Raw genomic sequence first — 13,572 nt, forward strand, 5'->3', positions numbered from 1 at the left:
TCATCTGTTGGATTCCTTGTGTGAGAGACAGGCATTCTCTCTGTTTACATTTCACAGGGGGGCACAGCCAGTAGAAGATGCTAGTAATTATACTTCAGGCAAGGAAATTCAATTTTCAGCATGCTTACCTTGTTCACAATATCTGCTGTCCAGCAGGGCGAGGGGAGGGCTTCTCCCCCACTACTCCACTCTTGTGAGACCCCACCTGGAGTCCTGTGTCCCGTTCTGGAATCCCTAACATAAGAAGGAGATGGAGCTGTTGGAACGGGTCCAGAGAAGATGATCCAAGGGCTGGAGACCTCTGCTCTGAGGTCAGGCTGAGAGAGTTGGGGTTGTTCAGCCCGGAGAAGTCTCCAGGGAGACCTTAGAGCAGCTTTCAGTACCTGAAGGGGCTACAGAAAAGCCTGGGGGAGACTTTTACAAGGGCATGGAGTGATAGGGTGAGGGGGAATGGCTTTAAATTGGAAGGGGGAAGATTTGGATTAGACATCAGGAAGAAATTCCTCGCAATTAGGATGGGGAGGCCCTGGCCCAGGTTGCCTAGAGAAGTCATGGTTGCCCATCCCTGGAGGTGTTGAAGGCCACGTTGGATGGGTCTTTAAGCAACCTGATCCAGTGGGAGGTGTCCCTGCCCATGGCAGGGATTTGGAACTGGATGGGCTTTAAGGTCTCTTCCAACCCAAATCATTCCATGGTTCTATGATTTTATGATCTTCTGTCTCTCTTGTATATCACGTTCAATGCAATGAGCAAGAAATAACTGCTGGTGTGTGTGATACTGGAAGAAAATAAGCAGACAGAATGCATTTCCTGTGCAACGAAGCAAAATATTTATTAGATATTATTTGTATAGTTATGAACACTTCACAATAAAATTTTTATACTTCCGAGGTGTGACCTGCATAGCATTTTAGTCTCATTTCTTTTATATCTGATAATGTATTTTATCAGGACACTTGAAAGCTACACCTTAAGGAACAAATCCTTACTGAATACAGAAGCTCACAGCATAATGCAGCACTGTTTTCCAGTCAGCGGTGAGGTACAGTATGGCTCAACACAACACCAAGCTTGCAAAGAAACCTTCCATACTCTCTTTTGCTAATAAAATAATTGGGTTTGCTCCAAAACTGTTCCTTCACAAGACCTGATCAACAGCACTGGTTATCAGGAACGGAATGTTTTAAGAAAGTGAAAAAAAGGAAAAAGAAAGCTGATCAGTTGTAAAATAATAACCGATCAATAATAACACTGATCAGTAACTTTTCATATCAACAAAGGTCAATGGGACACAGAGAATGCTCTGTCATTTCCTCAAGTTTCTAATCTCAGGAGTACATTTTCTACACTTCAGCTGCTGGTTCTTCAAAAAAACTAATGTTTGCAAACATTCTGGTTTTGGTCTCCTCAGCATTCTTGTCTTCCTAATTAAAACCTCCTGTATCAAAACACTTCACCACATTCTTTTCATATGTTTCTTGGGGTTTTTTTAATTGAACTTCTGTCTGTTAAGTTTCTGTTGTGCTTGTTCCACAGGAAAATGAATAAGTGCATTAATAATTGCAGAGATAGCTTATCATCTGCCATCTCACAGCTCTGTGAGGTAGGAAAGTTTAGTGTTGCCTTAAGAGGTGGAGAAACGGAGGCAAAGGACTGAAATCCCTGTCACTGATCTGTATAGCACTGGTGAAAACCAGGATTCCATAATTTCTCAATCTTAAATTCTGCCAGATATTCTTTCTAAATGAAATCACCCTTAATTATTACTTAACATTGATTCACGAAGGAAATGTAACATATTGTTAAATATCATAGTCTCTTCTGACCAAAATAGTGAAAATAATTTTTCCTAACTGGAAAAACAGCTCTTCAAAATACTCTCATTATTATGTTGTCCATCCGTATCACTAAGGTGCTTTCAAGCCAGTTTATATTAAAGTGCTCAGTGGTCAGTTGTTTTCAGTCACCTGAATTCAGAAGTTAACATAAATGGCTTCTGAGAAGTCAGCTGCCAAACACGAGCAGCGGATATCCATAATGGCCGTGCCTTCTCCTTCACTGCAGTCATTAAGAATTTCACTGTTATTTTCAAGGTCTGACTGCAGTAGCGTAGAACTGATTAGTGCAAATGCTTAGGCACAATTTGAATTTAAATGCATACACTCTTTTTCTGTGCAAAGGCAATACAATGGCATTTAGCTTACTCCATTTGTAGGCATTCCAGAGAACCTTAAAAAGTCATGTGCCTGCAAAACATCTGGCAAAAGAACAAAACGAAGCACCCCATATCCTGTTTTACAGCACAGTACAATTAGAAAGATTTGTCCAGTGTGATTTTGGAGAGTATACTTAAACCCAACAGTGCTAAAGCCTTAGTTCTGTCAATACTCAGCCTACCTCCAGCATTCTCCTTCAGGCAGTGCAAGGCTTCAGCAGTGAACCACAACAGTTAATAGGTTGCTTCATCCATGTTGTCATCACTGCCACCACCAAAGTCATCTCCATCTTCAAAATATGAGGAAATGTAGTCGTTTTCCTAAACAAAAGGAGGGGAAAAAAGCCTGTCACTTTATCTGTGGAGAAGACAGTTTATGAAAAAAATATGGTTTCAACTGCACTGGAGCACCCACACTTTAAAGCAGTAATAGGAGTTTTTGTTATGTGGGGGAAAGAGAATGGAAAATATCCTAAGGAAGTTCTGATATCTATGAAAGAAGAAGTATCACTGCTTTAGTGATGAAAATTAATAACTGTATGTATCACCCCGGGAAGATGTGGTTGCCCACTCCCTGGAGGTGTTGAAGGCCAGGTTGCGTGAGGCTGGGAGCAGCCCAACTCAGTGGGAGGTGTCCCTGTCCATGGCAGGGGGTTGGAACTGGATGGGCTTTAAGGTCCTTTCCAACCCAAACAATTCTATGATTCTTTTTACAGTGGCGGGATGCATTCCTGCTTGCAAGACCTTTTTTCAGAACTCTTTGGGAGCAATAAGCCTAAACCACCCACTTAAATTAACTACAGCACAATGTACTGCAACAAACAAAACTGATGTAATCACGTCTCTTGCTGGAACTCTCCCTCAGGGTCAGAGAAGCCAGGGACATTTCTCTGGCTGACAGCCAACACGATGCTCAATGAGCAGGATTTGATTTTCTGTAAACAGGAAAACTAACATCATACCTCTTCATGCTCCTCTTCATCATATTCCTCTGGTTCTTCTGCCTCATCATCATCTTCATCTTCTTTGTCTTTTGTTTTCTCTTTCTCGTCTTCAGATTTTTCTTCTTCATCATCCCTCTTCTCCAACTCCTATCAAAAAGCAATCTCCTTTACAAGGTAGTCTTATGTTCCAGCAACAGCATATCATAGAGACATAGACTGGTTTGGGTTGGAAGGGACCTCATAGCCCATCCAGTTCCAACTCCCTGCCATGGGCAGGGACACCTCTCACTGGATCAGGGGCTCAAAGCCCCATCCAATCTTGCCTTGAGCACCTCCAGAGATGGAGTATCCACAACTTCTCTGGGCAGCCTGGGCTTCACCACCTTCACAGGAAAGGAATTCTTTCTAAAATCTCGTCTAATTCTCTCCTCCTTCAGTTTAAAACTGTTTTCTCTTGCCCCGTCCCTGCACTCCCTGATAAAAAGCCCCTTCACAGGTTTCCTGTAGCCCCTTTCAGTACTGGAGGGCTTCTCTGAGGTCTCCAGTACCAAAATATCATGCTGCAGTTAACAGCGAGGCAACCAGCATAATGACATTATGCAAATGATTTTTGTCAGTATTTAAAACTACACGATGTGAAGGGCAAGAGCTTCAATAGGATTGACTTGATTAAGCATTAGGTAGACTTGTCTAAAAGGTATGTCTTGTGTAATAAACGGAGATGATGATTTTCCTTTACTTTTCCTTTTTGTTTACTTTTCCACCCATTGCTGGAATAACTGACAGCAGAAGGTCACGTCATGCTTGACAAAGCAATGCCACATACCATATATAACAGCATATCTGCTCCAAGCAACTTACAGGTCACCAAGATAAAAAATACAAGAGTCTTTCACCTCCCAGCTTCCCACTCCTACTTGGTCGGTAGTGGCCTTCAAAACCGAGGTCACTTTCCTCCTAAGCTTCTCATTCTGTATGTTTCTTCCCTCTCAACTTATTAAATGGTTTAATTTTCAACATCAGTGGACTGGCAGAACAGCAATTACAGTTTAAAAGCTCTGGCACCAATTCCCTCTTCATTAAGCTCTAATAGTAGCTCTGCCACTCACAATTAGGCTACATCACTGCCCAGTGAACAACTGCTCATTGTGCTCAAACAGGAACAGAGAAAACAGTTACTCTGTGACCAGGCTGATCCTTACCCTCTCCCTGGTGCTACCACGTAGGAGAACAGTTTTCCATCAGGGCAACAAGAAAAAGCCAGGAAAAGACTGCTCTGGTAATTCCATTTGATATCAAAAAACCTTACTAAAGGTTTCCTTTTCGTTCAGCAATTTGTACTGTACAACTTAGAAAGAGTGTGCAGATCTTACCTCAATTTTTTTCAACACATCCTGATTACTTGTAGGCTCGGAGCTTTTTGCTTTTTTTTGTATTATACCTGTTAAAATAAAATACATTACCATTATTTTTTTTTCTGTTATGGAAGAACACAAATTATTTTACTCCCTCTTAAGAGCTTACACCTTGAGAATGCCATAGGAATCCCTGTATTAAAATTACCTTAGACTTGAAGCTACATCATTCACAGAAGTGTAAATGCCCAGCTTATGCCAAGTGATGCCTACAGGGCCAGTCAGAAATTCACTTTGAACAGAGGGCTGACCAGAAGTTTGGCCAAAGAATGACATGCAGCTTCAAAAAGTCAGGCCAACTGTACCCTGGGCTGCATCCAAAGAAGTACGGCCAGCAGGGTGAGGGAGGGGATTCTCCCCCTCTACTCTGCTCTTGTGATACCCCACCTGGACACCTGTGTCTGCTTCTGGAATTGTTGGAATGGGTCCAGAAGAGGCCACAGAAATGATCTGAGGGCTGGAGCACCTCTGCTGTGAGGACAGGCTGAGAGAGTTGGGGTTGTTCAGCCTGGAGAAGAGGAGGCTCTGCGGAGACCTTAGAGCAGCTTCCAGTACCGAAAGGGGCTCCAGGAAATCCGAGAAGGGACTTTTTACAGAGGCATGGAGTGTTTGGACAAGGGGAAATGGCTTTAAATTGGAACACGGGAGTTTTAGATTAGACATTATAAAGAAATTCTTCACAATGAGGGTGGTGAGGCCCTAGCCCAGGTTGAGAAGTTGTAGCTGCTCTCTCCCTGGAGGTGTTCAAGGTCAGCTTGGATGGGGCCTTGAGCCAACCTGGTTCAGTGGGAGGTGTCCCTGCCCAAGGCAGTGGGGTGGAACTGGATGGGCTTTGAGGTCACTTCCAATGCAAACCATTCCATAAGTCTATGAAAACACTTTTCACCTTTGTACTCGCGATAAGACACTAGAACAAAATCTACATTGTTACTTTTCATTATCTTTCCAAAGACAAAAACTCACTATTGTTACTAATTTGTTCAACACACTAATGACAGCTGGGTACTTTGAAGACATTAAAAAAAAAAAGGAAGATGGCAGAGTTTATTAGCTCCAACACAGCAGGCCCTGGTGACTGCAGCTCGACGGATTTTGGACCACAGCTGGCTCTCACCTAATGAGTCCACAGTGCATATTTCCATCTAGTCCCCTGACTCGTGAACACAATCTTTATCAAGCTACTCCCTGCAATCTCATCACGCTACTTAACTACATGGTGGAGCGAAGGTCAAATATAGCATTCCATGTACCCAGGTAAGAGCTGACAGGCTGAGAGAATTGGGGTTGTTCAGCCTGGAGGAGAGAAATCTCCAGGGAGTCCTTAGAGCAGCTTCCAGTACTGAAAGGGGCTACAGAAAAGCTGGGAGAGACTTTTTCCAATGGCATGGAGTCATAGGATGAGGGGGAATGGCTTTAAATTGGAAAGGGGAAAGACTTAGATTAGGCATTAGGAAGAAATTCATCATGATGAGGGTGGGGAGGCCCTGGCCCAGGCTGTTCAGAGAAGTTGTGGCTGCCCCATCCCTGGAGGTGTTGAAGGCCAGCTTGGATGGGACTTTGAGCCCTGGTCCAGTGGAAGGTGTCCCTGTCCATGACAGTGGGGCTGGAGCTGGATGGGCTTTAAGGTCCCTTCCAACCTACAGTGTTCTATGATTCTATGAAGAACCACCTACACTGCCGCACCTTAAACTAAAGGAATAGCTGCCCCAAATCCAGCAGTGAAGTTTGACTTACCAGTGAGAAGGAGTAAATAGCTCCACACCAAAAGAAGTTACAGCACTCAGAGAGCTCTTTGAGACCTCCTGCTACCACGATGTAATCATCTCTTGGCTCTCCTGCTGTATTCAGGATGATCATATAAAACAGGGCTGTACCGAATGCAGACTGGCTCTTCTCAGCAGGGTAAAAGTGTGTGAAGTGCCACATTGGTGCATCTCCACAGCTTCTGATGGGCAAGGCAGATCCAGACAAGCTGTCTTACATCACTTGCACCTTTTCTATGCTGGGTTGTGCTAAGTGGTGCTAAAGAAAACAATATGCATCAATGGAGGGGAAACCCTCCCCAGAGCAGATAGCAACCCAGTGCGGTTACATATTTTATCTGGCCTAATCCTTAAGGAAGCAGAACACTTAAGAGCTGCTGAGAAGACAAAGGTATTTTGTCAAAAGCATGTGTCACAAGTAACACATGTTACTTGTTCCTTTCAGTGTTTTGCCTAGGAAGGGATGATGTAACAAAAGCACTGCACCGAGCTGAGCAAAGTCAAGCTGCTCTGTACAACCATCAAAAAAGGGCATCAAAGCAAACACATCCAGAATAAGTAGGCTTTTAAGGGAAACAAGTGGAAAGTGCGATTCAAAACTATCACCTCTGCACAACCCCCTGCAGGCTTTTAGAGGTAATGCCTACAAAACAAGCAGCCTGGAAATGAAGAGACGCATGCATGATCTTCCCTGAAATGCTGGGCGTCTCTGGGGTTTATCCTAAAACTAGAGAAACTGACCCATCTTTAGCAGACTGTCAAGCAAAACAGCTCCTTACAATTGTCTTCCTTGCAATGGAATACAATGCAATCTTTCCAAATACCTGTTCTTCATGCTTAAATGCATAATCTTAGCTGTCTCGATATATGTATATAGATGGCCTACAAGAGCTGATCCCAGTCAACGTTTCTTGGTTTTGGGTGTTTTTTCTGGCAGGCACTGCTGTTATCTAGGATACTGTGGCCCACACATCAGGGTTAGCATGGAAGAGATGAGGAATTCCACCCAAAATTTTGCTACTAAGAAGGCAGGTCTCAAGGGAAAGAAGAAAGGAAGAGGGAGAGGTGTGTAAAATGAAGTCACCCCTGTGCATGTAATTCTGTAGTGGCTCAAAACCCACCCTGCAATCTACGAAGGCAGAGTAGTTTGAAATTCGGTGCAGATTCTCTTTACTTGTTCCACGTGACCATAAAGCACAACCTACAATGGCTGTCCTCAAAATACAACAAGGATATGGACCAGAAGAGTTAATGCGTCACTTGTCAGCTACTTACAAATTTCCCAAGACATATGACTTCTGTATGGCCTCTGTATCATCAGGGTTCCCCATAAAACTAAACCCACATGATATCTGCTTTTAGAAGAACCTCTTTTTTTCATCCAATCAAGTTCTGATGCTCAGCTGATCTTTGCCACTACAGCTATGTTAGAAAATGCACTTTTAAGAGCAAATAGAGAAACTGGCACAGAAGAAAGAGGAAAAATCTGTCACAGCGAGCAGTGATTCTGTCTTTGTTTATAATAAATATATTATTGTAAAAAACAAATACTAAATCGTCATTTATTATTTCATTGAATCTTTATTGCATCCAGTTTATAAAAGCCAATGCAGTTTCTTTTTTTAAAAAAATCCAAAAAGTAGGTAGGTAGTGGTTTCTTCTTTAGAGATTTTGCAAATAAGTGTTTAATTTTCAATTGGATCTCACAGTCTACCTCTAGTACCATGCTTCTCAACGACGCTCTTAAAAGGACCAAAGCTGCCAGCTGAGCCAGTCTCCATGACTACCACACATTCCCTTTTCTTTTTCTATTTTATCCTTGAACTGAAAAATGACACATGAAGGACTTGGACAAAGAGAACAAGAAAGTAACCAATTACATGTAACAGACAGCTAGACACAGGAGGCCAAGTGTTATTTCACATTAACACAGCGACAGACTTCTACAGAGAACTGAACTTAAAATAACAGTCATGCATACTGGAAAACACTTTGAGAAACAAATACACATATGATGCTGTGTAACAAAAAAGATTTTTCCTGTGAGAACAACCAATACCAGCTCCAACTGCTGTTGAAGAATCTGGTTCACAATTCTGCAGAAGAAAGCTGAAAATAAACAAAAAAAGTAAAACCAGGGAATACAGAAAATAACCTTCATTAAATCACACATAAAAGGCCTAAAAATGCAAAAAAGTCAACTAAATCATAAGCAAGATGATTGAGAAACCCAAAATACAAAGAAAATCTGAACAGCCAGTGATTCGTTGAATAGAAGGGTGAGCACTGACTAAAGCTACAAACTTTCAAAACAAAAAGTTTTGTGTTTTTTAATCTTTCTCTGTTATATATCTCCTATGTTAAGATGGTACATCGATATGAAAGGCAGGAAAAGAAGATAAATCTGTTCCAGCAAGATAAACCACCCTACAGAAGCAAAGCAAAAACCACACAAGACAGGCAGACTAGTAAATTATTTAGAAAAAGTCTGCCAAAAGCACTGATTATTCAGGCTAATTAACATTTCTAACACTTTATTTTCCCTAGCCAGCTCCAGTGTGTCTTCTACCACTCAACTAGCATGTAGTAAGTGCTTCTTAAAAATACATAATATACCTTTTTTAGTCTTTTTCCTTGGCTTCATCTCTCTTGGGAGTCTTCTCCAATCTGTACAGAAAACAGCCTTAATGAATATGAATTATGATTTACAGCAGCTGTCCTCCCACTGCCACACACCAAGGAAAGGTGGGGCCCTGTTGTGCTTGATCCTATTTACATGCACACCTCAGCATTTTAGCACCATTTATTTTACAATTCACAACAAATTGCAGCTGTATTTCAAACTAAGGAACTAGAGGGAGGACTGGCATTTCACTCACATCACAACAACTGGCATCTGGCCCACAGCGACCAAGTTCAGCCCTTCCAGTGGCACACACGCCCTTCCATTCACACTCCATAAGTACATGTGCGGCGGTGAGCTATATAGATACGATTATGGAGATTTAATGCTACAAACCCCAGCTACTTGTGATTGAGACATCAGGCTGGGTTATTTTTAGCAACATCAATGTCTGCTCCCAGTTCCGAACTAGTATCTGCATGGTGAGCAAGGAAGATGGAAAGCTGGAGTGAGAGGTAAAGCTTGCAATTTTGCTGCAAATGAGTTGTTTCAACTTAGTAAATAAATAAAATCAGGAGTTTTTTTCTTTGTTTAGATGAAACAATACTTTGCCTTGATCTGAAAACATGCAAAGGGTATAACCCTACACAAGGAATACATGACTCAGCAAGGCTTTGAACACTTCTTTATTGCTTGAAAAATAATCACTTAAAAAAGCAGAGCTGTTTCACAGGTTAATAAAGAATTAGCCTTTGATAATCACAGATATTACCTGGTGTCCATGTCGCACGCTCCTTTTCACTGTACTTTTTACTGTACCTATCAATGGCTGTAGAGAAGGATACCAAAAGTTATGTAATTAAATGAATTAAAAAGGCAATCTAGACACTGTCCTTGCTATTCTCCTGTAACTAAACATACGTGTCTTTTTTTATCCCCCACTGAATACTTCCTTGTGCTGTTGTTGAACACTTCAAAACAGTTTAACGTCAGTACTTCAAGCAGTTCTCAGTGTAATTCCCAGGACTGATCATTTGCTAAGTACTTGCAAGACATGGATTTTATATCCTCCCCCAAAAAACCCACTAAGATTGCTTTGCATTTTTGGGGTGTCTCCTTTCAATCAAAACACCCACCCACTCCCAATAAAAAAAACCCAAACATCTAAAATTGTTATACTTCTATCCTTGGAAAGCATAGAAATAAAACGCAGATATAGGCAGGAAACAGAGTTGAAATGTCAAATGAACGCTTCTACTCTAAGCAGTCTCACAATCAAACCTTTGCTATAAAAGCAGTGGCATTGATCACAACTGTGTGAATCACAGAGAGCCCAGAATTCTGAGGTCCCAGCAGGCCACATCTCAGGGGGATCATGTTTCATTACTTCTGCAATAACAAAGCTTTGCATCGTAACAGAAATGTGTGCTGAGCAGCGGCAACGCACTTGAATCCATTTAACTTCTTTCCACGCACAAGAACTAAACCGAAAAATGCATTGTAAATAGTACAGTTATTCTGGTTTGGGCTAAAGTAGAATCACGTTCTAACTTCAGCTCAGTCTCATCTAAGTAACTTCATTTTGTGAAAGTTAACTGTGTGTTTTCCAGATAGTGTTTATTTCTATAAGTGATAACACGGTGCAAAAGGTATTGCTTATAGCTATGCAAACCAAGGCCATCCTCCATCTGGTGGAGCCATAAGTAAATAGGGAGGAAAAGGGTTGCAAGTGCAGTTAGGAGTGGACACGGCAGGCAATCCCAAACTGACTAATGGAGCATTCCATCCCATTTACATCATAGTCAGGATAATGCTGAGGGATCACGAGGGTTGATATCTTGTTTTCGATGACCTACATCGACCGACGTCTATAGACCTCATCTTCATCTGTCTTTTTGCCTTGACCCCTGATCTGTGTGTTCCTGAGTCCAGTTCCTGATTCCAGCTCCCTCCTGCCACTGAGTCCATGCTGGGACCTTTACTCTGCCTGCTCTGCAGCATCAGTGGTGATGTAGTCATTGAGGGAGAGCCATTTCATGTATTTGTATATTTGTTATTTTATTATTAACAGTTCCCTCCTCCCCTTATTATTATTACTGGTTCATTAAAGCTGTTTTAATCTCAGTTTCCAACCCACAAGCCTTTTTGGTCTCATTTGCCTGTCCCCTTTCCTGGAGTGGGGGTGTTTCAGGTGTGAGAATTGGGATCAGCGCAACTGCTTGTGTTTAGCTGCCAACTCAGGCCAGGCTGAGGCTAAACAGTAATCATACAGAGCAAGTACCTCCATTTATACTGCCAAACCTCTAATAACAAAAGCAATATCAAAACTTAAGTGCTTTCAAATTGGTTCATTTTTTTCTTATAAAATTACCAAGCTCAAATGAAAAATCCACTTAATGCAAAATTGCTGACTCTGACTGCACTAATAACTCATTACCCAAAGAGGGATAATTTTTGAGGATGTTGTACAAAAAAAATGGTAACAAAGACACACTGTGACCTTTAGAGTCAAAGACTTCACACATACTCACCGGAGAAAAAGAAGGGAGAAGACAACATCAGAAATTAAGCTCAATTTTAAACTTGATTTTATGACAAGGGCAAGCAGACGACCTACTTAAAACTGTGCAATAAAGTGCTTGCCTTTAAAATTAAAGTTTCTCAAGGGGCATTTAATGTTGGTGGCCCTCCAGTTGCTGTAGGAAACCATCAGCACAAAGAGTGAAAGCAACTAGTAGTTCTGATTTCAGCTCAAGGCTCTTCAGTAAAGAACTAATTGCTGAGGCCATCAGTGAAAAAATATGCTTGACTGACTCTCACCACTCATAGGTAATGAATTAATTCCAAACCATGGACAAGGTGACAACCACCAGTCATAGTGGACATAACTACAGGAAAAATATGGATGATTCATAGCTTATAAAGTGAAGAAAACTGAAAACTTACTATGAAAATAAAATGGAGAACTTAAGCTGAAAGATGAGAGATGTAGATTAGACATCAGGAAATGTTCTTCTGTGAAGAGACATTGGCTCAGGTTCCCCAGGGAAGCTGTGGCTGCCCCATCCCCGGAGGTGTTCAAGGCCAGGTTGGATGGGCTTTGAGCTACCTGATCTAGCGGGAGGTGTCCTTGGCCATGGCAGGGGGGCTGGAATAGGATGGGCAGTGAGGTCCCTTCCAACCCAAACCATTCCATAATTCTATGATACTACAGAATATGCCTGATGCTCACTCAAAATGAGTGTTGAAATCAGTAGTGAAAATCTATTCTGTATGGCATACTAATGCATCCAAATTGCCAGGCAGAATCAGACATGGTTTTCATTTTCTACCTGAATAATGAAAGAAAGACAGTTAGTTACGTCCTAGCTATTTAAATTCTTTCCCTCTTCATACCTCAAAGCACTATTTGGCTCAGAGATGTTGTGCCAAGCATTTAGAACAATCCATTTGTTCTTGCACCAAAGGCAATTTAATTTCTCTTTTATTCCTGCCAAACATTTTGGATGAAATACAGAGGCTGTAAACCAGACAACAAAAAACATCAGCTAAAAGTAATCTACCTTGCGGGAAGAAAGTGGTTTTCTTAAAGCTAGGCCACTTCTGCCACATAACGCAGTCCCAGAGACAACTGCATACTGTGACTGAGATGAAAACAAGGTTTTCAAGCTGCGGGCCACCGCTGATGTAATTGGACTCTGTCCCTCAGAGGCATTTTTGTACATCTAAAGGCTCAGTAAAAAGTTACCTCCACTTACTAACTCACCCTGGGGGAGACAATGAGAACATTTGAAGCATTATTTGAGTCTATCTAGTGGCTGTCTACCTGTTTTCCCTGCAAAGGCGATTTTTTAAAATAAAAATAGGTCTTCAAAGCTGGCAGTTCCATTAAGGAGCATACTGAGAAACAGAGAGAGACCACACCACCTCAGAAAGAAGGCTGCAGAGACAAAGGCAATTTTGAGGTGAACAGTAAGAACGATCACGTGAGAAAAAGTTGAAAAAGAGAGATATCTTCTCACAGAGTGGCTGGTTTCTTGGGAATAACCCTGACTGGCTCCCAGGCATTGCAGTTTCCTTTTCTGTGCCTCCCAATGGAAACAGCAAACTTCAAGCCAGAGAAAGATCAAGACCAGGGCAAACCTCTACTGAGATGAGTATCCAAAGCAACTGAAATTTGTTTACTCAGACGATGAAAGAGGAGATGTGACAAAAGAGTAATTTGGAATTCTTTGACCATCTAAAAAGGATCTAGAAATGATGATCAGATTTGACCTCCATGCCTCACAACCAAGGTTCTACCTGGCCGCACTGTCGGGGTCCACCCTGGGTTGTGCTGGTGCTGCACTGAGCTGCCTGCTGTGTCCCAGGGACTGCCAGGCCCCAGCTGCAGCTCCAGATGAAATATCCTGCCTTTTGTAAGCCACAGTGCAGCATCGCCAGTGTGTTCACTGCTCACACTGCAGAGTGCTGTGCCACTCTAAACAGTGCTTTAGTACAAGAATGAAATCAATAAGGTGTATTAATCACTGTTACATTCAAAGTCTAATTAAGACAAACAGCAGAAACCTCCATACCATTAACAAAAATTACCAGAATTTCAGAAGGGATT

General features: G+C 41.9%; 1 protein-coding gene across 6 annotated transcripts in view; it reads right to left on the reverse strand.

Annotated features, from left to right (window-relative positions):
- Window positions 1–13,572, reverse strand: part of POLR3G (RNA polymerase III subunit G) — a 21,433-nt gene continuing 7,861 nt past the window's right edge. For 4 of the 6 annotated variants that reach the window (XR_008447623.1, XR_008447625.1, XR_008447627.1 and 1 more), the window contains exons 4-7: window positions 9,733–9,789; window positions 8,954–9,004; window positions 4,533–8,446; window positions 3,231–3,306 (exon numbers count right to left, since the gene is read on the reverse strand). Coding sequence is in view for 1 of the 6 variants with exons in the window: in XM_054053393.1 (XP_053909368.1) it covers window positions 2,450–2,536; window positions 3,178–3,306; window positions 4,533–4,600; window positions 8,397–8,399; window positions 8,954–9,004; window positions 9,733–9,789 (395 nt within the window). In the remaining 5 variants the exon portion in view is untranslated. Of the gene's footprint in view, window positions 2,537–3,177; window positions 3,307–4,532; window positions 8,447–8,953; window positions 9,005–9,732; window positions 9,790–13,572 lie in introns of those variants that run through there. The other 2 variants (XM_054053393.1, XR_008447624.1) reach the window with 2 other exon arrangements.

The sequence above is a fragment of the Cuculus canorus genome, chromosome Z (assembly GCF_017976375.1).
Source record: "Cuculus canorus isolate bCucCan1 chromosome Z, bCucCan1.pri, whole genome shotgun sequence".
NCBI lineage: Eukaryota > Metazoa > Chordata > Aves > Cuculiformes > Cuculidae > Cuculus > Cuculus canorus.